The 23,684-nt window shown below is 50.6% G+C and overlaps 1 protein-coding gene across 1 annotated transcript in view; it reads left to right on the plus strand.

Moving 5' to 3' along the window:
- Window positions 1–8,767: 8,767 nt before the first annotated feature.
- Window positions 8,768–23,684, plus strand: part of SULT2B1 (sulfotransferase family 2B member 1) — a gene marked incomplete at both ends in the record, with an annotated part of 34,183 nt that continues 19,266 nt past the window's right edge. Inside the window, one exon of the mRNA XM_082606768.1 lies at window positions 8,768–8,838. Coding sequence (XP_082462894.1) covers window positions 8,768–8,838 — 71 coding nt within the window. The remainder of the gene's footprint in view (window positions 8,839–23,684) is intronic.

Here is a 23,684-nt window from a genome sequence, read left to right on the forward strand (position 1 = left end):
AAAAATATCTCCAGACGTTGCCAAATGTCCTCTGGAGGGAACAAAATTGTCCCCGGTTGAGCACCACCGGGCTCAACATTTGTGCTGTGAATTCTTCCTAGTTTGTTCTGAGAAGAGCTGTGGGTTCCTGGTGGTGAGGGCGGTGGACAGATTCCCTCCTGCAGGGACCGCCAACCAGCCAACAGGAGAGACAGACAGTTACACTAGGATTCTGGATCTTCTGACTTAGCCTGGAGAGTGGCTTTTAAAAAGTGTCCAGAGGATTTTGATGGGCAGCCAGGAGGAGAACTGGTGACCCCGAGCTACTATTGATTCAGCATTGATTGTGGGCCAGGAAATGTACAAAAACGTTTTTCTCCTCCAGCCCCGTTCATGCCTTAAGGTAACAGCACGCGCTGCCAGATTCGAATCCAAGCTGGACAAGTGATGTTAGCCCTCTGTGTCTTGGTTTCCTCATCTGTAAAATGGGCTTAATAATAATGCCGGCCGGGGGACTTCCCTGGTGGTCCAGTGGGTAAGACTCTGCACTCCCAATGCAGGGGACCCAGGTTCGATCCCTGGTCATGTAACTAGATCCCACATGCCTGCCACAACTAAGAGGTCACATGCTGCAACGAAGATCCTGCATGCCGCAACTAAGACCCCGCACAACCTAAATAAATAAGTAAATAAAGAAATATTGGCTTGGCCAAAATGTTCGTTTGGGTTTTTCTGTAACATCTTATGGAAAAACCCAAACAAATGTTTTGGCCAACCCAATAAATAAAAGTGCCGGCCACCTAAGTCATCACGAGGATTAAATGAGAAGCTGTGTAGATCTCTTGGCTCTGCGCCAGGCACTAAGTGCCACAGAAGGGTTTGACAAATACATTAAAACTATGACTGTGTATCTTGGTATCACAAGGGTGTCCTTGTGCCTTGGCAAGGTGTGTTGGTTTCCCTGAGCTGGGAGAGAACCTGCCACATCACAGGGGACCCAGCTCCCTCCATCTCTCCATTCTGCTTGAGGGGCACTGTCCCACCTCCGAAGCTTTGCCCTTGCTGTCCTCTTCGTCTTTTCTTCCCTTTTCTCTTCTAAGTGCTTGCTCAGATGTCACCATCTGGGTTTAAAATTGCAATTCAACTCAATGCCCACCCCCGGTCTCCTAGCCCCCCCCACCCCCGCTTTCGTTTCTTCCATAGCACTCTACTGACATGTTTATTGGACAGCTCTCCTTGCAGGGCAACCACATACCATTATTAAGACTGTTCAGTAATATATTAATATTCTTAAAAATTCATTTGAGAAAGGGAGATGTGTCTTTTTCTAATTGACACAAATAGAAATTAGATGCAGGGGACACAGGTTCGAGCCCTGGTCTGGGCAGATCCCACATGCCGCAGAGCAACTAAGCCCGTGTGCCACAACTACTGAGCCTGCTCTCTAGAGCCCACGAGCCACAACTACTGAGCCCGCACGCCACAACTACTGAAGCCGGCACGCCTCGAGCCCGTGTTCTGCAACAAGAGAAGCCATTGCAATGAGAAGCCCACACACCGCAACGAAGAGTAGCCCCCACTCGCCACAACTAGAGAAAGCTCCCACACATCAACGAAGACCCAACGCAGCCAAATATAAATAAATAAATGTATTTTTAAAAATGGGTCTTCCTAAGCTAAAATCAAGGTTTTTTTCTGGAGGCCCTAGAGGAGAATACGTTCCTTTGCCTTTTCCGAATTCCTGAGGCCGCCTGCATTGCTTGGCTTGTGGCCCCTTCCTCCATCTCCAAAGCCAGAAGCATAGTGACTTCAGTCTTTCTCTAACTCTGACCCTCCTGCCTCTCTCTGTCACTTGTAAAGACCCTTGTGATTACACTGGGCCCACCCAAATTACCCAGGGCCGTCTCCCCATCTCAAGACCCTTAACTTGATCACACCTGCAAAGTGCCTTTTGCTGTCTGAGGTCACATATTTTGGGTTTTGTTTTGTTTTGGCCATGCTGGGTGGCTTGGGCTTGTGGGATCTTAGTTCCCTGACCAGGGATGGAACCCAGGCCCCTGGCAGTGAAACCGCCAAGTCCTAACCATGGGACCGCCAGGGAATTCCCGACATATTCTGGGATTAGGAGGTAGGGTCACTGTTCAGTTTTTGTTCCCACTGTATCCCCAGTGCCTGGAACAGCACCTGGCACAGAATAGGCCTCTGTAGGAACTGCTGAATGAATGAATGGGACAGAAAGAGCAGGAAGGGCAGGATGGATGTTTGGTGGAGCGGGTTTTGTGGGGACTGAGGGTCAAGGAGGAGGTGCCAACCTCAGAAGGGAGTAGGGGCAGTGCCTGTTGCCCAGAGCAGGATGGTGGAAGGAGCAGGGATAAGCTGGACAAGCAGGGCAGGCAGGGCAGGAAGGAGGCGGAGAAATGAAACAGCCACTGGGGCGTCCTGTTCTCCAGGACTTGAGCCTGCCTTCCATCCACCTACCCACCATCCTCTCCCTGGAGCTGGGCCCAGGCCTCCCTGGGGCCATCTTAGGGAAGGGAGAGAATGTGGGGAGTGGGTCACGGGGATGTCCAACTGGCACAGCTGGTTTGGCCGGTCCTGGCATCTCAGCAGAAGAGAGCCCTGGGGACAGGGGAGGATGTTGCTAGGAGCGTCCACCAAAAGTCGCGGGGGAGGGGCCGCTCCTTTGTTCTTGGATCCATCCCCGTGGACCCCAGACTCCCATACCTAACACCCCCACCCCAGGAGGCTCACTTGGCACTGTCCCCGTCCCAGCCTCAGGGACCAGGAACCTAACGTCTCCATCCCTAAACTCCTCCTCCCCCAGACCCAGGAGTCCAGACCCCCGGCCCCTTCCCCCTCAGACCCAGGAGTCCAGACCCCCGGGCCCTCACCCCTCAGACCCAGGAGTCCAGACCCCCGGCCCCTCCTCCCTCAGACCCAGGAGTCCAGGCCCCAGGCCCCTCCCCCCTCAGACCCAGAAGTCCAGACCCCCGGCCCCTCACCCCTCAGACCCAGGAGTCCAGACCCCCGGCCCCTCCTCCCCCAGACCCAGGAGTCCAGACCCCCGGCCCCTCCCCCCTCAGACCCAGAAGTCCAGACCCCCGGCCCCTCACCCCTCAGACCCAGGAGTCCAGACCCCCGGCCCCTCCTCCCCCAGACCCAGGAGTCCAGACCCCCGGCCCCTCCTCCCCCAGACCCAGGAGTCCAGACCCCAGCCCGAGCATCCTCCCCAGTCTCTGTCCACCTCCAGGACCTCAAAGTCAGGGTCCCCAACCGTCCACTCCCCGGAGAAGGCCAGGTGTGACTCCGCCCCCGCCAGTCCGGGCTCCAGGAGCAGGGTGGGCGGGGCGCCTGCGTGCGTGCGTGGGGTGGAGCTGGGTCTACGGTATCTGCCCCAGGGCAGGCTCCTCCACCGGGATGGAGTAATCGGGGTGCGGAGCAGAGAAGGAGGTTTCTGCAACGCTGCACACCCCTAGATGGAGCCACTGATTAGAGGGCTGGGGGGAGGGAGCCGTGCCGGCTTTGAGGTGTCAGCTGCCCTCTTCCCACCCCACCCAGCATGATGCTTCGTTTCCTTCTCAGAGGGGCCCTTGGTAGCCCTGGGGACAAGGGCACCCCCCGCCATCCATGACCCACCCCTTCCCCAGGTCCAGATGTCTAGGTGTCCCAGTTTCATCTCGGTCTGGGTCACAGGAATCCCAGCCCCCATCCCTTCCTCCTCCAGGACCCAGGAGTCCAGGCCCCCAGCCCCTGTACTGTCCTCCTTCTTCATCCCATTCAAAGTCCTTGTTCCCAGCTCCAGCCTCTGCCTTCTGGGGAACCCAGCCTATAAGCGCCCTCGCTGGCCTGTCCTCAGCTTTCCCAGAATTCCCAGCAATTACTAGCTTTTCAAGGAAAGGTCGAGCTCTGGAGGTGACAATGGCCCCGACTCTGTGGAAACATGACCTCGTGACCCAGTGACCTCGCTTTGCCCATGTCTGAGCTCCAGGAGCAAAACGACACATCTTGGGGCTTCCTGGAGCGCAAGTGGGGAGCTTGGGGGGAGGCCAGGGAATTGGCATGGGGGGCCCAGGACTGGGGTAGTGGTGGCACACTTGAGAGCTCCCCATCTCTGCTCTCGGCTCTCAGCCCCAGCGGGGGGAGACCAGTTTCTGCTACCCTTTCACGTTCAGTCCCTGAGGCTGCAGCAGAAGGGGGCCTACGTGTTCAGTGACACATGCGGATGACGTGTTCATCTTCCTGGGGGCTCCCAGGAGCGGAGGGCATGTCCTGACCAGCCCAGCCCAGCCCTACCTGGCGTTGCTCCCTGCGCCCTTAAGCCCCCAGGGATGGGTGTGAGTTCCCACCCATGGACCCAGGAATGCGTCCTATACCCGGATGTCCCCTCTTTGGACTAGAAGGAATACCTCTCATCTGTCTTCCCAGCCTCTATGCCTTTGCCCCACCAGGCCCTCCATCTGGATGCTTTCTTCACTCAGGTCACTCACCTGGTGTGTTCCCCTACTGGGGCAGCCTTGCCCCTGGGAAACCATCCTCGTCCTCCCCAAGAGACCCGTATCTACAGGCAGGATACCAAGCAGACAATGTCCCCCAGGCCAGCAGAATCAATTCAACTATTATGCTAGCCACGTGTGTCATTTTAAACTTTCCAGTAAGCTCATTTAAAAAAAAAAATGAGATTAATTTTAGAAATATGTTTCATTCGATCCAGTATATCCAAAATATCATCATTTCAACGTCATCAATACAGAAATTACCTGTGAGGTATTTTACATGCTTCATCTCAATTCCAACGCTCCGTTTCCAAGGGTTAAGTGAAATACAGTCTTCCCAAAGCATTCATGTTGTATTTAAGAGGAATTACATTGCTTCTGTTTTTAAAGTTAAATTTAAGTTGATTAAAATGAAATGAAATCGGAAATGTTCATTTCCTCAGTTACAGGTGTCACATTTCTAGTGCTCAATGGCCACATGTGGCCAGTGGCTTCTGTGTTGGACAGCACAGCTCTAAGCTGTTTCCACCTACCTGTCTCATTTGTGGATGCAGTGCTAGGTCCTGACCTAGAGGAGGCTTCTCCAAATATTAGTCAGAGGGGTGGATGGATGGATGTTTGGAGGACAGACAGACAAATGGATGCTGAGTGGAGGGAGAGATGGATGGAAGGAAGGACAGCTGGATGAATGGATAGACGGATGGATGATGACTGGATAGAGGGTGGATGGTCAGATGGATGGATGGACAGCTGGATGGATGGATGGGTGGATGCATGGAGTGATAGATGGACAGTTGGGTGGACAGTTGGATAGATGGATGGATAGATAGACAGAGGGATGGATAGATAGACAGGGGAATGGATGATTGTACAATCCCTGCTCCTCACAGAACCTACCCACCCCCGTGGCGGCTGGCACTGGGTTTCCCACTCTCTCCTTCCCAACCCTTCTAATTCTCTTCCCTGTCCCCAGATGCCTAGGTTCCCCCCGCCAGATCCATTTCTGTGGGGTCAGTGGTCTCTATTACTGTCCCTCCCCTCCTGTCTCCGGGTAAGATGCTACTCTGGTGCCTTCTGGTTCCTCTTGCCACCTCCTTAGGAGTCTGGGCCCCTCTCCATCTATAATCAGGCTTTGCATCTCCCCATCCCCACCCCCATGTTCTGAAGAGACTCAGCCAACTCCTGCATCACCACTGCTACCTGTCACTCATTCCCCATCACCTGTGACGATTCACGCATTCCGTCAGCAGTGTTTATGGAACAGCTACCACATTCCAGGAGCTCCTCCAGGCACTTCCCTTGGGATACAACGGGAGACAAACAGATAAGAAGCCCTGTCTTCATGGGGTTGACAGTCTGATGAGGAGACAGTCAACAAGACCAAAGATTAAAACATTGAGAATGTCAGATGGTGATGAGCGCTACTGGAAAAAACACAACAGGAAAGGTGGGAGGAGAGGTTGGTGGGCAAGCTCAGAGGAGGTGAGACAGGGTAGACTTGGATAAAGGGAGACAGTGAAGCTCACAGGTGTCTGGGAAGAGCATGTCAGACAGGGGGACAGCAAGTGCGAAGGCCCTGGGGTGGGAGCATTGTGTATCTGGGCCCCCTTGTTTTCTGGTCCCTTGCCCACTCTGGCACAGCCTCCAGGCCTGCCTTCTCCCTTAAACATCTTCCGTGAAATTCTCATTGGGTCTCCCTGGATCTCCTTGTTCCCCAGGGCTGCGCCCCCAAGTTCCCCCCCCGCAAGTCTCCCTCAAGGATCTAGGCATTCTCTTCCCCCTAGACTCTCCCTCTCCTCTGGAACTTGAGGCTTCTGGCTGGCACACGTGCTCTTCCCCTCTGGTTCTGTGGGGCCCCTGGGGACGGGGTTCAGGAGAGGTTCCCACAGGAGGGACAGGGCAAGGTTGTCACCTCCTCAGAGCTAGGAACAAAGGGTCACTGAAGGCAGAACAAAGGCCAGGCAGTCCAGGACGGAAGGCCAGGCGGGGTGTCTCGCTCAACCTCCCACAACCCCAACCTGGGAAATCCACTCAGCCCCAGACAGAGAGAACTGGCCCTCTTGATTTTCCCCCTCCCTGTGAGGGAGCCCTTTTCACAGATGGGAACATTAAGGCTAATACTGAAAGTGGCTGAGGCATGGGAACTCCCTCGCGGTCCAGCGGTTAGGACTCTGCGCTTTCACTGCCGAGGGCACGGGTTCCGTACCTGGTGGAGAACTAAGATCGCACAAGTCATGCAGTGTGGTCTGCCCCCAACCCCGCCAAAAAAAAGTGGCCAAGGCAGAATTCGAACTCAGTTGTGGTGGTGTGAGGTACGGGGGGGCTCCTCATATCACAACATCCTAGAGAAGGGCCTTTGGGCGGATAAACTGAGGGAGCGTGACACCCCAGGACATTTGTCTTCTGCCTGTTTTCGGAGTGAGGGTGGGCAATGCTCTGTGACCTTGGGCAAGTCACTCTACGTCTCTGAGCCCCCTTCTGCATTGATTACGTGAGTCTGACATGCCCCACCCCCCTCACCTACACAACATGGCAAACTGTTAATTGGTCAGTAAATAAGGGTTGTTTTTTTTTTCTTTTTAAACAAACTTTTAATTTTAGAGTAGTTTTGTTTGTTTGTTTGTTTTTGTATAAGCCCATTTATATGAAGATCAAAAGCCAGCAAAACTAATTTGTGGTTATAAAGGTCAGGATAGTATTAGCTTTGGGGGAAATATTGATTAGGAGGGCGTAACGGAGCCTCCTAAATAGAGGTGGTTTTTAAAAATTTAATTTTATTTATTTTTTATGCAGCAGGTTCTTATTAGTTATCTATTTTATACATATTAGTGTATACATGTCAATCCCGATCTCCCAATTCATCCCACCACCACCACCACCCGCCACTTCCCCCTGCTTTTTGTGTCCATACATTTGTTCTCTACATCTGTGTCTCTACTAAATAGAGTTTTAAATGATGATATTTTTGCATTTATTTACCCAACCGAAATTTCTCTGGCACATAGTAGAAAGATGAGAAGTTTCTAGAAAGAGTCTGCCAAAGCGTGTGTTTATCTCTGTGGGTAGAAGGCGGGTCCCAGGGATGCTTATTTCCTTTCTGGACTTATCAGCTCAGATAATTTTTTTTTTTAAACAAGGTACGCACATTCTTTGTCCTATAAAAAGCAGTCATTTCTGGTGAGGAGATTGGGTTTGGGGACCAGATGCCAAGTGTCTGAAGGATCAGGAGACCAGCAGGTGGGGAGGAGCTGGGTTTGGGTGGGGGAGAGAGCAGAAGGGGACGTGGGCTTTGCGGAGCCTCCTGTGTGTCAGATTCTCCGCCAAGCATCTGAGAAACGTCTCATCCGGTCCTCACAACAGCCCGATGACGTGGGTACCATTTACAAGAGGAACTGAGGCCCGGGGGCTGATGGGACTAGTTTCAGGCCGCACAGCTGGGAGGTGCCGGAGCTGGGACTCAGACCAGGCACTGTGAGCTTCAAAGTCCCACACCAACCAGCTCTGGCCCTTATCAATTGCATCTCTGTATCTCTTTGTGTCTCTCAATGTCTCCCACTGTCTCTGACCCTCAGTGTTTCTCGCATTCCCTCTGCTTCTCCGCGTCTCTGTCGCTCTGCATGTTTCTCTGTCTCTTCCGCGTTCTCTCTGTGTCTCTTGCTGTCTCTGACCCTCTCTCAGTGGCCCCCTCTCTCCTGTTTGTGTCCCTGTGCCCCTGGCTGCGTCTGTCCCCGTCTCTCAATCTGTTTCGACGCGTGCCCCTTACAAGTGTCAGCCCGCCAGGGCAGTTTCTGTCGGTCTGGTTCCCAGCAGCGTTCCAACCCTTAGAACAGCGCCTGGCAGACAGGAGGCGCTCAATCAATATTTCTTGAATGGATAAAGGCATGAATGAATGAATGAATGAACTCTCTGAGACGGGACTAGCTCCTTGATCAGATGAGCAAACTGAGGCTCCAGATGGGCACAGACATGCCCACAGCCACCCACACGGAACGTTCCGGTGTGGGATTGTCTCCGACCCCCTGGACTGTGTCCCCAGCCACTGGCAAGATGCCCAGGAGGTGCCCATCACCCCTCTTCTACACCCTCAGAGAAGGGTGGCTCCCTCCTGGCCTCTCCCCACTGTCGGAGGCGTGGGTAGCAGCTGGGAGAACCGGCTGGATGCTGCCCCTCCCCTTGGGCGTGGAGGTAGGCACCTGGCGGGCTCCCTGCGTGGTAGACGCCACCGCCACACACACCTGCTCCCTGTGCCATCTGCTCCCAGCGCGTCCTCCTCTCCCCACCCTCGCCCTCCTGCCATGGATGAGCCTGCCGAGCGCGGAAACCAGGCTGCGTGGGACCCCTATGAGAAAAACATCTCGGAGATCAGGTGAGGCCCAGACCTGGGCACGTGCCAGCAGCGCCCCTGGAGGAGGTGGCCTGGGGGAAGAGCCAGGGGCCTCTGCAAAGGTGGCCCCCGGCCTCCTGGAGCCTCAGAACTGGCTGGGCTGGGCTGGCTCGTCCACCCTGGAGTGCAGATCCTTCCTGCGAAGGGATTCGAGGACCCGGGCTGTGCTGAGTCACCAGTTGGGATGCTTGGCGTGTCTTGTCCGTCTCAGGGCCTTAGTCTCTCTGTCCATCTAAGGGGTCCAGAAGCAGTTTGTCTGCCTGATGTAGGACTGGATGAGAGCAGGGGCTTGGTGCATGGTAGTTGCCCGGGAAACAGGAGGGCCTTTTGTACCCTCTTTCCTCCCAGACACGACCAAAAGCCCTTCAGATGGGGGTGCTTGCCCTCAAGGGGCTTCTGTTCTGTTTGGGGTGGGGGAGGATGGGAGAGCAGAGGTGGACTGGGTTTGGGATACAGATGAGTCTCAGAGTCAGAGTCTGTGGCCCTGGAGGACTTGGGGACCCAAAGTATGGGTCCCCAAGACAGAGCTTTCCCCGCCTCAGAAGTGTGACTCCTTTGTTCCTAGGAATGAGTCAGGCACTTTTATAGTACCCACTTTCCAGATGGGGAAACTGAGACTGAGAGGAAAAGTGATGGGACCATGATTACACAGCCAGAAGCAAATCTGAACCCTGTCCACCTGACCCCAAAGTCTGTGTTTACCCCTCTCTTCAGTGATACCCTCTCCCCACGGCTCCATTTCTCAGAGGAGAAAGTGCAGGCTCAGAGAGAGCAGGCAGCCTGCCCAAGATCACACAGTGAGCTGTTTAGATGATCCCAACCCTCCATATCTTGCATTCTGCTAGGCAAGTCTCTCCTGGCTTCCTGAGCTCTTCCAGCCACCCCTGGCTCACCCCTCCCCTCCCTCACCCTCATGCCCCAGACTCCAGAGACGAGCAGTTGAATTCTGAGTGCTGTGTGACATAGACAAGCCTCCTGGGTCTCTGGGCCTCTCAGGATGAGGGTGGCTACCAGGCCGATCCCAGCTCTGTTTGAAGAAACTCCCAGCATTCTCTCTTTAGCATTCTTTTCTCTGGGCCTCTGGGTTCTGCCATTTCTCCCTCCTGAGATAACCTGGTTCCCTTCCTGGGTTCCCACATCTAGGAAGCCTTTTCTTCCCACCAGGCCCTGGGAGCCTCCCTCTTCTTTGCTCCCGCACAGCCAGTTGGCCATAAAATCCCCAGCCCTTGCTCAGTGCGTGACCTTGATTCAGTCATTTGTCCTCTCCCAGCCTCAGTTTCCTCATCTGAAAAATGGGAGTAAATAACCCTCACCTATAAGACACTTCTGGACCGAAATTCTGCAGCCCCCGGGGAGGTGGCTTAAAATCTTCTTTTCCATGAGCTTCTGGAATCCCCTGGACCCAGAAGGATGCCTCTCATGAGGGCCCTTAACATCCCTTTTGGACTCTCTGCTGCAGGCCCCTCAGACACATAATGTCCCCAGCGCTGTGTGGGAACTCATTGGCTCCCCAGAATTATTCCTCCTCCCAGGTTACCATCTCAGGGATGGCCCCATCAGTCACCAGGTCAGAACCCACCCCCCGCAATTGTCTTTGTCCCTTCCTTCCTCTCCCTCCACTGTCACTCCTTCCACTGTCACTCCCCAACCCCACTGTCCCGACCCCTGACTCTCTCCATTCTCATGGTCTCAGCTCAGGCTTCATCTTTGCCCTTGGAGCCTCTCCCTGGCCTCCACGCCTCCAGTCTTTCCCAGAGCTGCCCCTGCCCTCCTCCCAATCCAGAGGCCCTCCAGGCCCTGGCACCCTGGCTTCTCCAGGTCAATCCCCTCCCTTACCTGCATTCCATCTACCCCAGCACTTCAAATTCCCTGGTTATACCTCACTATTCCCTGCCTCAGTGCCTTTGCATACATGGTTTCCTCTGAAGGGATTCCCAGAGAAGTCTTTTCTAAATCTTTAAATCTGTCCCTGGCCACCCCCATGCTCAAGTCCCTTCCATGGCTCCCCAGCACCCACAGCAGTGGTTTCCAAAACGTTTTTAAGACACAGATTCCTTTGTCCAGGAGAAATCTTACATCCAAACAGAAATACATAATAGAGATCAAAACAGAGCTGCTCTGGTTTAAAATGGGGGAGCGGGCCTAGGGTCCTGCTGCTGGCCCTGCTCCCTCTGTGGGAGCACCTCTCTGCCCCCCAAGCCCCCTCCCCACCTTCCTTGCTCCATGGGCCCCACCTGGCTGCTTCCGCATCCCCTCCAGCCCAGATCTCACACCTTGAAGGCTTTGCACCTGGAATGACCTCTCTCCTTCACCTGAACTCCTTCTCACACAATTTAAGATTCTTGGCCACCACAGGTAGGTCCCTGATCACACTTCTGCCTTCAGACCTGTGCCGTGGTACCAGAAGGCGGAACCATTTACAGACAGGGACAGAGTCGGGACCACCTCTGCAGTCCTCGGCTCGGGGAACCTGTGAAGGCTCTGAGAATGATGTCAAGGAATGAATGGAGGAGAGATTAGGCAAGCTTTGAGCTGGAACTTGCAGGGTGAGTCAGGGCTGGAAGACAAGTGAGGAGGGGCAGGGCATGCAGGGGAGGAGCCAGTAGAGGAAAAGGACAGCGGCTGCTGGAAGTGACATGAATGAGTCCTAATGTCAAGGGCAAGAAGTGATTCCCAGGACATAATTGCAGCCCGATTCCATTTTTAAGCTCCCCGCCTCCCCCAAAACAAGAAAAGCTAAGCAATATATCGTTTTTAAAATACAAGCATAGGGACCTCCCTGGCGGTCCAGTGGTTAAAACTTCGCCTTCCAATGCAGGGGGTGCAGGTGAGCTAAGATCCCACACGCCTCAGGGCCAAAAAACCAAAAAAAAGCAATATTGTAACAAGTTCAAAAAAGACTTTAAAAATGGTCCACATCCAAAAAACATCTTAAAAAAATTTTTAAAAACAACAAACTGTCTTTTTAAAAAAACAAGTGACTGACAGGGATTTAATTTGGATGGTGGGGAGGGGGAGAGACCAATGGGACAAGAAGGAACCCAGAGGCACCCGAGAGACATATCGCTTAGGAATGTTCTAGTTCATTAGCTCATAATTTGTTACAAATTATGGTTTCGAAATGTTAAATGTGTTCCATGGAGACTTGTATGTATCCAAAGGACTAAAAAGGGATCTTAAGGGCAAAACCAAAATTTTAAGAGGAAAAAGTTAGAAGCAGGAGGTAAGCAGGACCCAGGCAGTTATACTAAGTTTCAGGAGGCAGAGGTGACACAGAGACAAGCCCAGAAGATGTTAATCCCTAGAGAATCTTTTTAATGCTCACCTTGATTAGCGTCTTCCACCTATTACCTCATTTAATCCTCACAACAACTGTTCGAGATTAAGCCACGAGAATGATTAACTATTATCATTCTACTTATGACGAAAGCCACTGAGGCCCAGAGAGGTTGAGTGACTTGTCCAAAGTCACACAGCTGTCAAGTGAGCTGTAGTCAGGATGTGAACCAGGACAGCCTGACTCTATCATAGCCTGGAAAGGGTGGGCAGATGTGGAAGGAATTTGGGGATAAGCAAGATGAGGGGTAGGAGGATCAGGAGGGAACCCTGCCCAGACAGGAGGCTTAGTAGGTATCTTGTGTTCTGCCGCATTTCCTGGAATACCCCGTGCACTGGGCTGCGCCTTGACCAGCCCTTTCTGGAGAAGGTCAAGGCCAGGAGAAGCCTAGCCAGCATTTGGACCTGTGGTTGCTCCTCCTCCCCTACCTCTGATCTTGGACAACCCCAAACAAGGTCTTTTCAGATCTCACCGTTTTTATGGCTGAAGTCACCGACCCTGGTTTTACAGCCCTGGCTCCTCCTTCCCTGGGGAGGCCAAGCTACTTGGATGATTTTGTGGCTATAGTCCTGCCAGTCACAGAGCTGCTTTTCCCAAGGGGAAGGGGGCTGCTAATAAAAAGGCAATAAATAAATAATTAGACCTTGGACCTCTTGCCTGCGTGGAATTTGGGCAGGCAGAGAGGAGGTGGGGCTCTGGACCTCTACTGATAAATCAGGTGCCCTGGTGAGGATTAGAAAAAGATGCTCCCAGCCCCACCTTCCCTTCTCCCCACCACTGGTCTCCCTGCAAGGGACCCAGGCTTGGAGAGTGAAGGGAAGGATGTGTTTTGGTTCCTTCCCTCTCTAGAGGCCGGTGGTGGGGGGGCGGTAGGATGTGTGCCCACATCCCACTTATGCCTGCGGCCCTGCATAGGGATCAGGAAGTGGGAACATCCAGGACACACTTGGAAAGAACCAGAGCAGCCCAGTTTGCCGAAGGCAGGCTCTGGGGGATGCAGAGCGGGACCCAGCGGACCATCAGTGGCATCGAATGCTGAGGCAAGAAGGGAGACCCTGGTCTCGCTGGGAGGCCTGAACCAGAGACCCCAAGAGTGGCGTGGCCGGCTACTCGCAGGGGGACCTGGACCAGAGCCCCCGAGGTCTCTGCCACTGCAGACAAGAAGGCCCACATCACGAGTCAAGAAACCCACAGGAAGTCAACCCTGTGTTCAAATCCCACCCATGTCACCGGCCAAATGGGACCCGCCAACTGGGGCCCGCCGAGCAGACAGGGTCCGGCAGATAGCTGTGCATCAGTGAAATGGGTGTGGTGGGTGATGCCCCAGGACATGTCAGACTTGCCGTTCTCTGCTGAGTCAGGGATCACACAGTTTTCCTTCCTCCTTCTCTAATTCCCGTGACCACTCCTGAGCCAGGAACCCAGGTGCCAGGAAGGGTGGGGATGGGGTGAAAGATGGTAATAATTACGACTTTCCTGAGCGTTGGCCACGCACCAGGCTTGTGCTCGGAGCTTTGTGTGGCTGAACCCCTTCCGTCTCCACAACAGTCCTGTGAGGGTGATGATGTTAGGATTCCCATTTTACAGATGGGAAAGCTGAGGCCCAGAGAGGACTCGTACATCTGGGATTTGCTCCAGAGACCCCTCTCTTTACCTCCATGCTAGAGAAAGGGATCAGATAGGGGCCTGGAGCTACAGGGAGGGGCTGCCCCTCTGTGGCCCCATCACCTTCATGGAGTGGGGGTGGGAGCTGGTCACCCCAAATGGGATCAATGAGTCTGTGGCCTGTCCACCCTCCAGACCAACAATGCCCCATAGATACATAACCCGAGCCCCCTAGGTAAACATTTTCTTAGTCCCATTAAACAAAAAGTAAAAGAAACAGTTGAAATTAATTTTAATTAGATGTTTTATTTAACCCGTTATATCTGAAATATTCTTTCAACCTATAATCGATAGAAAAAAATTATTAATAAGATATTTTAGTCTTTTCATACTAAGGCTCTGAACACAGTGTGCACTTTCTCAAATCAGGTGCTAACCTTACATCAGAAAGATCTGATTTGGGGCTTCCCTGGTGGCGCAGTGGTTGAGAGTCCACCTGCCGATGCAGGGGACACAGGTTAGTGCCCCGGTCCGGGAGGATCCCACATGCTGCAGAGCGGCTGGGCCCGTGAGCCATGGCCACTGAGCTTGCGCGTCCGGAGCCTGTGCTTCGCAGCGGGAGAGGCCACAGCAGTGAGAGGCCCGCGTACCACAAAAAAAAAAAAAAAAAGAAAGAAAAAGAAAGGTCTGATTTGCATTCAGTTCTCATCACCGTTACAGCTGACAAAAGTTGATTCTCAGGCCTGAGCTTTTCCAAACCTGCATAAAAAAGTATTCCAATAATTGAATTGAGTATCAGTGTTTCAGTTGAAATCAATAATAATTCAATAAAATTAAAAGTTGTGCCCCGCTCCAGGTTGCATGGGTCACATTTCAAGGACTCAGTAGCTACATGAGGCCAGTGGCCGCCATGGTACAGAATGGTACATTTCCATCATCAGAGGAAGTTCTATTGGATGACATGGCTCCAGGCTGCAAAGGCCTCAAGGGTGGGGAGAGGTACATAGTACCGGCTTAATAAATACATGTTGGAAGGGAGAGAGAGAGAGAGCGTAAGGGAAGAGAGAAAAGTCGAGAAGAGCCTTCAGGCTAAAGGCACAGCACATGCAGAGTTCCAAAGGTGTGGTGGAGCATGGTGTGTGCAGGGAACAAGTTGAACTTGACAGTGGGAACGGAACAACCCTGGCTGTGCTAGCGTGGGGATCAAGGGGAGGCGGGGCAGTGCAGGCCACTGGGCCCACAAGGAATCTGCTGGGCTTTGAGGGACAGAGCCAGGGACGCAGTACAAAGAACCCTGAGAATTTGAAGAGAGTGATTCATTTCTTTAGCTAGATTGTTCTCTATCATCATCATCATCATCATCAAACTAATAAATCAAAAAATCATTTAAAAGTGCGTATAGATTTTAAATGTGCAAGAATAGCCAGGGAAGAAAAAAAAAATGGGGAGGGAGAATTGACCCTATCAGAACTTAAAATCTATAAAGTTACTATAATCCAAACAGTATGACATCCTACCCTATGACCCTGCAATTCCAATGCTACTTATTTGTCCAAGAGACATGATCATGTAGTTTCCACACGAAGACAAGTATGGTCACGGTGGGTTTATGCATGTTAGCGGCACCCGGAAACAGCCATGAACAGGACAATGGGTCAACACACCGTAATCTATTCATACAGTCGAATTCTACTCAGACATAAAAAGGAACAAACTCTATAATGCACACACAAACGTGGGTGCATGTCAAGAGTATTATGCTAAGCAAACGAAGGCAGATGCCAAAGAGTACTTTCTATAAGTTGACAGCTCTAGAAGGCCCAAGACCAGCCAAGTCAATTTATGATGGAAAAACTCAGAACAGTGGTAGCCTCAGGGTGGAGGTGGGAGCTAATTGGGAAGAAGCACCAGGAAATGTTCTGGGGTGATCGACTATTTTATATTATGATAGGGGTTTGGATTGCATGGAGGTATTATGCATTTGTCAAAATTCACTTAAAATTAGGAGGCTTTGAGAAACAAAGTTCTAGCTGGCTATCCACCTATCTCTATATCATGGTCATTTCTATGTGGGGGAATTGCAGGTGATATTTATTATCTTCTCTATTATTTTTTGTATCTTCCAAATGTTCTATATGTAATTTTTCATAAGCAGAAAAATAATGATTCTAAAACTTTAGGTGATAATAATTTCCATCTGTTATTAAAATAATTGAAAACACGAAAAAAAAAATGAGGACGTTTCCTCAACAGGAAAATAATGTTCAAGATGGAAATGGGATATCTCGCAGCTATTAAAAAATTTTTTTTATTGAATGAAAGATTCTTTAAATTCTATAGTGCTTTAAAATTTTCAAAAATTTCACATACATGATTTCATATAATCCCATAATAACCCTTTTAAAAAATCCCCTACCCCTATGTTGTTCCTCCCCCCTTCCCTCTCCCCACTGGTAACCACTAGTTTGTTCTCTATATCTGTGAGTCTGCTTCTTTTTTGTTTTATTCACTAGTTTGTTGTGTTTTGGGGATTACACATATAAGAGATATCATGCAGTATTTGTCTTTCTCTGTCTGACTTATTTCACTTAGCATAATGCCCTCCAAGTCCATCCATGTTGCTGCAAATGGAAAAATTTCCTTCCTTTTTATGACTGAGTAATATTCTATTATATATATGTATATATATCACTTTTTTCTTTTAAGTTGCGGCATGCGGGATCTTTTAGTTGCAGCATGCGGACTTTTTAGTTGCGGCATACAGGCGGGCTCTAGTTCCCCGAGCAGGGATCGAACCCCAGCCCCCTGCACTGGGAGTGCAGAGCCTTACCCTCTGGACCACCACGGAAGTCCTTATCACATCTTCTTTAGCCATTCGTCTGTTAATGGACACTTAGGTTTCTTCCATACCATGGCAATTGTCAATAACGCTCTGGCAGCTTTTTTTAAAAACCAGGATTGTAAATCAACTATACTCCAATAAAAATTAATTTAAAAAATAAATAAGATAAGATAAAAACAAGGAGACAGCTGCAGATTTGAAAAGACTGCCATAGTAGAGTAACTAAAAAATAAGCAAGATGCAGAGTAAGGTCTGATATCAATATTGCTTAGAAGGAGGATGGGGACTTCCCTGGTGGTCCAGTGGGTAAGACTCCGCACTCCCAATGCAGGGGCCCAGGCTCCATCCCTGGTCGGGGAACTAGATCCCACATGCATGTGGCAACTAGCCTGGAGCAGCCTAAATAAATAAATAAATAATAATTAAAAAAAAAAAAAGCCGGACATGCAGGAGTAGAGAAGGAAGCTGAGTGCCCACACTGTGCTCGCATGTACTTCTACAGGTGCGGTTAAGGTACGCACCAAGCTGGTAGTTTGGGCATCCCCAGAAGCTGGCATGGCCGTGCTGGGGGAGACCATTAACCTGTTAACAAGCCCAGATGATAATAAATACATATAACTTATTAATAAACCCAGATGATCAATAGATACAGAGATACAATCCAATAATTTGTTATTTTCCCTTTTTAAAAAAAATTTTTTTTGGTCCTGCCGTGCAGCTTGTTGGATCTTAGTTCCCCAACCAGGGATTGAACCCGGGTCACGGCAGTGAAAGCACCGAGTCCTAACCAATGGACCTCCAGGGAATCCCTGTTATTTTCTTAATTAGATTTTCTAAAAAGAAGGAAAGGTGCACATGTCCCGTATTAAGGCAGTCTAGCAGGTGTAAAAAACATCCCCTCACTTCTGGATCTTAACACGGTAGAGGTTCATTTCAAACTCACATCCCAGCCCCACGTGGGCTCTCCTGGTGATGTGATGCCAGGCCCGGCTCTGCCATCCTCCACCCGTGACTCCCAAGTCCCCAGAGAAACCTCTCTGGTCCCACCAGCAATGGGGGCAAAGGGTGAGCACATGGCAGTCACTGCCACTGTGTTCACAATTCAGAATTCAAGATGTGCAGAAGGGCATAAAATGGAAAATTCTGGTTCTCACAAACACCCCAGACCCATCCCCAGAGTAACCACTTCTAATGCTTGCCTGCCAGAAAATTTTTCTCTATGTGTGTATCTTGTTTTTACTTACTTATTTTTTAAACATAAGTAAGATACTACTTTATATCTGGCTCTGCCCCTTGTCTTTTCGCTCTCCGTAATATCTCAGACATCTTCCCAAATAAATGCTACCTCCTTACCCCTCCGATCTTTTGGAATTTTCATAATGAAAATTCCAAAACACAGAAAAACGTTGGAGGAATTATTCAGCACGCACCCCCTCTATACCCACTACTCCTAAAATTTTATTATACTTGTTTTATCGTATATCTGTACATCTTTCTATCCATCCAGCGATCTGTATTGGTGATGCATTTCAAAGGAGTGATTTGCAACCATCAGAACATTTCACCTTAAACATTCCAGGCTGCATATTATGAAATAGACTTCAACGCTTGTTTATGGGCTTTTTTTTTTAATAGATGATGTTTATGTACAGGGCACTGCACAAACGTATTAAGTGTGCCATTTTGAGAAATACATGTGTAACCCCAATCCCTATCAAACATAAACGCCTCCTTTTGAATGGCTGGATTCCAAGGTTTGCAGGCGGTGTTTTATTCTTCCAGTCCTGATTTATTTAACCAGTTCTCTGTTGTTCAGGTCCCTCTTACGATGTTGCAATTAGCATGGTGGTACATATATCACCGGGCACTTCCTCAAGGGCACCCATCCCATAAATTTCTGGAGGTCAAGTTCATTTGTGCATCCAGCAGATATAATGGACTGCTGCTGCCTGCCTGTCTGATGCTGGTTCTTGGAGGTGGGACATGGGAGAAGCAGAATTTCTGTTCCCTTGTAGCTACTACTAGTGGGGAAGATTGATTTCAAGAAGTCAATAGACAAAGAAAGTAGTTACTAAGTATTAAAAGGGCTATAAAAGAAAAGAACAGAATGCTGAGAGGGGTAAAAATGCGCATGGACCGGGTGTCCTCTGCTTGAGTGGAGGTGGCCTGTATAACTTAAAATGTTGCCAAGTGATCTCCCAAAGAGGTTATTCTAATCAGTCTCCTTGGCCGGCGCAGATGAGAGCAGGAGAGTGAATGAGTCCAATTCTCTGCGCTCTGGCCAAGGCGTGAGTCATTCCACTGAGGTGGAGGTGGCCAGAGGAGGTAGGGACGCTTGAGGAGATGGGGACGCTTGCCCAGATGGGCTCCAGGCGGAGGAATTTCAGGAGGTGAGGGAAGGCACTCCTGCAGGTGAGAGCAGCTCAGGCAAAGGAGGGCGGCCGCCACTGCACAAGGTGCCCTGGGAATAAGGCGCACTGAACCCAGCTCAGGCTTGAGGAGCCTTGAAAATGCGCTCCTGAGAAAGGCAGGCGAGTTGACCACAGGCACCCGCTGTGAGTCAGCAGGACAGCGGGGCTGCGGAAAAACTCCTCATGCGGCCGGATCGCATGCATGGACAGGCGGAGGAGCCCTCTCAGAGGAGTGGGGGTCAGTAGTTTCAGTCCCACAAGACCCCTGAATGCCAGCAGCCTGCCCTCTCCCCCTCCTTTGTACACACTATTCCCTCTGATACACACACACGGCTCTTCCCTCACCTCCTTCCGGTCTGCTCAAATGTCACCTCCTCGGAGGGCCCTCCCCTGACTCCATCGATCTCAAATTGCAAACCCTCCCAACCCCAGCTTCATTTTTTCCATCACCATCCAATACACTACATTTTAAACATTCTGTGTTAATTTTATTGTTCATTCAAACATAAACTGCAATAGGGTTTTTTGTTTTGTTCTGTTGTTTTTTTGTTTTGTTGTGTTTTTTGTCAGTTGCACTCACTTTCCTATCCCCCAGGGCCTGGGACATAGTAGGGGCTCAATAAATATCTGTGGGCCAAATGAATGAATTTGCCCCATCTCAGGCAAGATGGCCCAAAGCTCCTGGAATGGGGAGCTCTCTTTGAACAGCAGACTGGCAGGTCCCTGGAAAAGAGGTCCCTGGTCCCTGCCCGCCCATCACTGCTCGTTCATCAAATGAGACCAGAGAGGTTTTGAGAGTGACCTCAGGTTACACGGCAAATCAAAGGCAGGCCTGTAATACAGGCAGGTGTTGCTTCTCTGCACAACCCTGGGTAGCCAAGAGGGACGCCGGCCAATAGGATGTCTTGTTATAATAATGGTTAATGGGCGTTAAGTATTGACATTTATACGAATGAGGTGTTTTTTTTTTAAATCAATCAGTAAAATTGATTTGTGTGTGTGGGGTGTGTGTATAGCTTTATGAATTCTAACACATGTATAGATTTGTGTAACCATCACCACAATCAGAATACAAAACTGCACCATCAGCCCTTTGTAGTCACACCCTCCCCCATCCCTAGCTGCCCTCTCCCCTCCCACCCCTCATCCCCACAGCTACTGATCTATCCCCCGTCCATATACTTTTGTCTTTTGCCAAAAATGACATATTAGTTTCCTATTGCTGCTGCAGCAAATGACCACAAACTGAGTGGCTTAATGCAATACAAATTTGTGCTCATACGTTTCTGGAGGTCAGAAGTCTGAAATCAGTGTTGCTGGGCTAAAATCAAAGTGTCATCAGGGAGGCACTCTTCCCGCTCCCTTCTGTGCCTTTTCCAGCTCCTAGAGGCCCTGCATCCTTTGGCCCGTGGCCCCTTCTTCTATCTCTTCAAAGCCAGCTGCATAGCCTCTTCCGACCTCTCTCCTCTCGGACCTCTGCTTCCATTATTATATCTTCTCTCTCTGATTCTAACCCTCCTGTCTCCCTTTTACAAGGACCCTTGTGGTTGCATTTAGGGCCCACTGAATTCTCTCCCCATCTCAAAATCCCTTTTATGGTGCAATGGATCATATTCACAGTTTCTGGAGATTGAGACATGGACATCTTTGGGGGGTGGTCATCATTCCACCCACCACAGTCATTCAGTGGAATTGTACAGACGGTGATCTCCTGAGTCTGTTTTCCTTCACTCCACCAATGCCTTTGGGACCCATCTGTGCAGTGGTGGGTATCAAAGGTTTGCTTCTTGTCCTTGCTGAGTAGTACCGTGTGGTGTACATGTCCCACTGTTTATCCACGCACCTGCTGACGGACGTTTGCGTTGTTCCCAGTTTTGGGCGATTATGAATAGGGCAGCTATAAACATGCGAGTACAGACGTTGGTGTGAAAAGGAGTTTTTGTTTCTCTTGGGTGAACTCCCAGGAGAAGGAGAAACTCTGCTTTAAAATCTGTGCTTATCTTAAGATATTTCATTGAGGTCTATCAATATACAATATAGAATATAATACAATATAATGATAATAATTATAATATACACCTAGGAGTTGAATATTCCTGTGACCAAGGGGAAGGAGGTGGACACTGAGACTCAGAGAGGTCATGTAAGCTGCCTGAGGTCAAACCTATGTCTTCCTGACTGCCCCCCACCCCCAAGACCCCAGAGCCCCTGCCCAGAATGAGCACACCTGAGGACAACGGTATGACGATTGGCAAGGCGCTACCCCATGGCACTGGGTGGCTAGGGGTGCAAGCTCTGGGGCTACACTGCCTGGGTTCAAACCCCAGCTCTGCCGTCTGCCGCTGTGTGATATTAGCCAAGTGACTTTGCCTCTCTGTGCCTCTACTTCCTCATTTGTAACGCGGGGATAGAAATACTATAGCGGGTGGCCTCCTAGGGTTGTTGAGGAAATAAACGAACTAAAGGCACATAATGCAGCGAGGAGTGGGCACTGTGAGAGTTATTTATATTTCTTCATAAATATGGATGGAGGCCCTCCGTGTTTTGATATGCTGGCAATCCAGACAGAACCCCCCCCCAACCCCGCCCAGGCTACGGAGGGCCTTGAGCTCTGGGGCATGTGGGGGATGAACAGGAAGGAGAAACTGGAGGCCAAGAGACTGGGGAGGAGGCTGCGTTGAGGGTCCAGGGGGGCGAGGAGGAGACCTGAGCTGGACAGGGGTAGTGGGGACAGAGAAGAAGAGCTAAGGCCTGGTGGACTGGGGGGCGGGGGATGGGAGGAAGGAGGGTCACCAGGTTGGGCCATTCTTAGAGTTTCATGTCCTGGGGTCTCCCTAGCAGGGCGGGCCAGGCCCCTTCGAGGAGGCTAAGTACGTCCTTGGCCCGTTGCCCATCATGTGGGCTGTAGCTCTGTCTGCTGTTCCTCCTGCGGCTGGTCTCTGCCCCAGCCCAATTGTCACCTTCATTCCTCTGCTCTAACCAAGCAAAATAGCTGCATGCCAGGCCCTGGACCTGGCATGGGAAAAGAATGGGCTTGGAGCCCAGGGAGAGGAAAGGTCACCCCGGGGCCAGATTTAATTTACAAGGTGGGGAGAGAAGACGCACAGCACCTGTTTGGGGACACACAGTAAGATTCAGCCAAGCAGGAATCCAAGTGGGGTCCCCGCTCTCCAGCCTCCTGGCAGGAGGAACAGCTGATACAAGGCCAGAGGCTGGAATAGTGCTCGGTGCTCTGGGGGGTTTTGACTGGAGTGGGGGGACGTGGGGAAGGAGGGCCTGGAACAGAACTGTCTACGGAGCTGAGGTTCAAACCTCAGCTCTGCTCGGTACTTGCCGCATGGCCTTGGCCAAATCGCTTCCCCTCCCTCAACCTCCATTTTCTCACCTGTCGCCTCATAACATGCAGGGAGATCCCAGCTCTCCCCCAGTCATGTCTCGATTATTTATTAAACATTGATGCTCAGTCATTTACTGAGCAAATAGTTGTTCTGGGCCCAGAGGGCGCATGATAAGGTCTGGACACTGTTGACCTGGAATGAGGCCAGGCTGTGGAATTTTCTAAAGTCCCCAGAGGGGATTCTAAAATGCCCAGGGCTGAGAACCACGGAGGCAGGTGAAAGGAGGTAACAAGTGCTCTTTGCGTTTCCTTAACGTTTTTCCTGGTAACCCCCTTCATTCATTCGCCCATTTATTCATTCAAACGTTCATTCATCACACATTCATTTATTCACACATTCGTTCAACCACACATTCATTCATCACACATTCATTTATTCACAATTCATTCAACGTTCATTCATTCACACGTTCATTCCTTCAGTCAAATACTGGTTGGGCACCAACGTGCCAGCACTGTGGATTCCACCCTGGCCTCCACCCTGGACCCCCAGTTTGGAGACTGTAAGTGCTGAGGGGGGTGGCGGGACACCCTCATATTTATTCATGTACGCATTCAGTGACTATTTCAGGGACTCCTGAAGGGCACAGTATCTTTTCCTGGTTGGCAACTCCGTTTTCCTCTCCGGTAAGCTGGGGAGGACATTTCTCCTTCAAGGACCTGCTGGTGAGATCAAAGACAAAAATAGCGCTGTACGCTCAAGGGAGCTTCAGTGTCCTGAGCATTTATTAGGAGCCGGGGGCTTAATGTATATTATCCCTTTTAATCTTTAGGTAGGATTAAAACCTTGAGGTTGAGATTACTGTTATCTTCATGTGTCAGAAGAGGAAACTGAGGCTCAAAGAGGTGAGATCTGCTGCCCAGGGCACAGAGAGAGCACATGTGACCCACCAGAGCCAAGACCCAGGCACTTAGCAGCTAATCTGCCTAGTGACTGATGGCCTCACAGCCCCGCCCACTGGCCTCAATCTGCCTGGCAACTAGTGACATCACTAATTCTGCTGCCTGCGCTCAACCTATGACATCACTGAACAATAAAGTAATTACAATAAGCTGAGGGCCTACTGTGTGCCAAAAGAGGTGCCAAGCAGCCCCTCCTCTGGGCTCACACGATGCCCGGTGTTGCCTCTATTACTAAGTGTAATAATAATAATTTTAGCCTGGATTTATCGAATGCAGACCACAAGCCAGGCTCTATTTTAATCACCTTTATTTCTATGTGTGCGTTAAACCCTC

The sequence above is a fragment of the Mesoplodon mirus genome, assembly GCF_964341445.2.
Source record: "Mesoplodon mirus genome assembly, chromosome: 19".
NCBI classification, from domain to species: Eukaryota; Metazoa; Chordata; class Mammalia; order Artiodactyla; family Ziphiidae; genus Mesoplodon; species Mesoplodon mirus.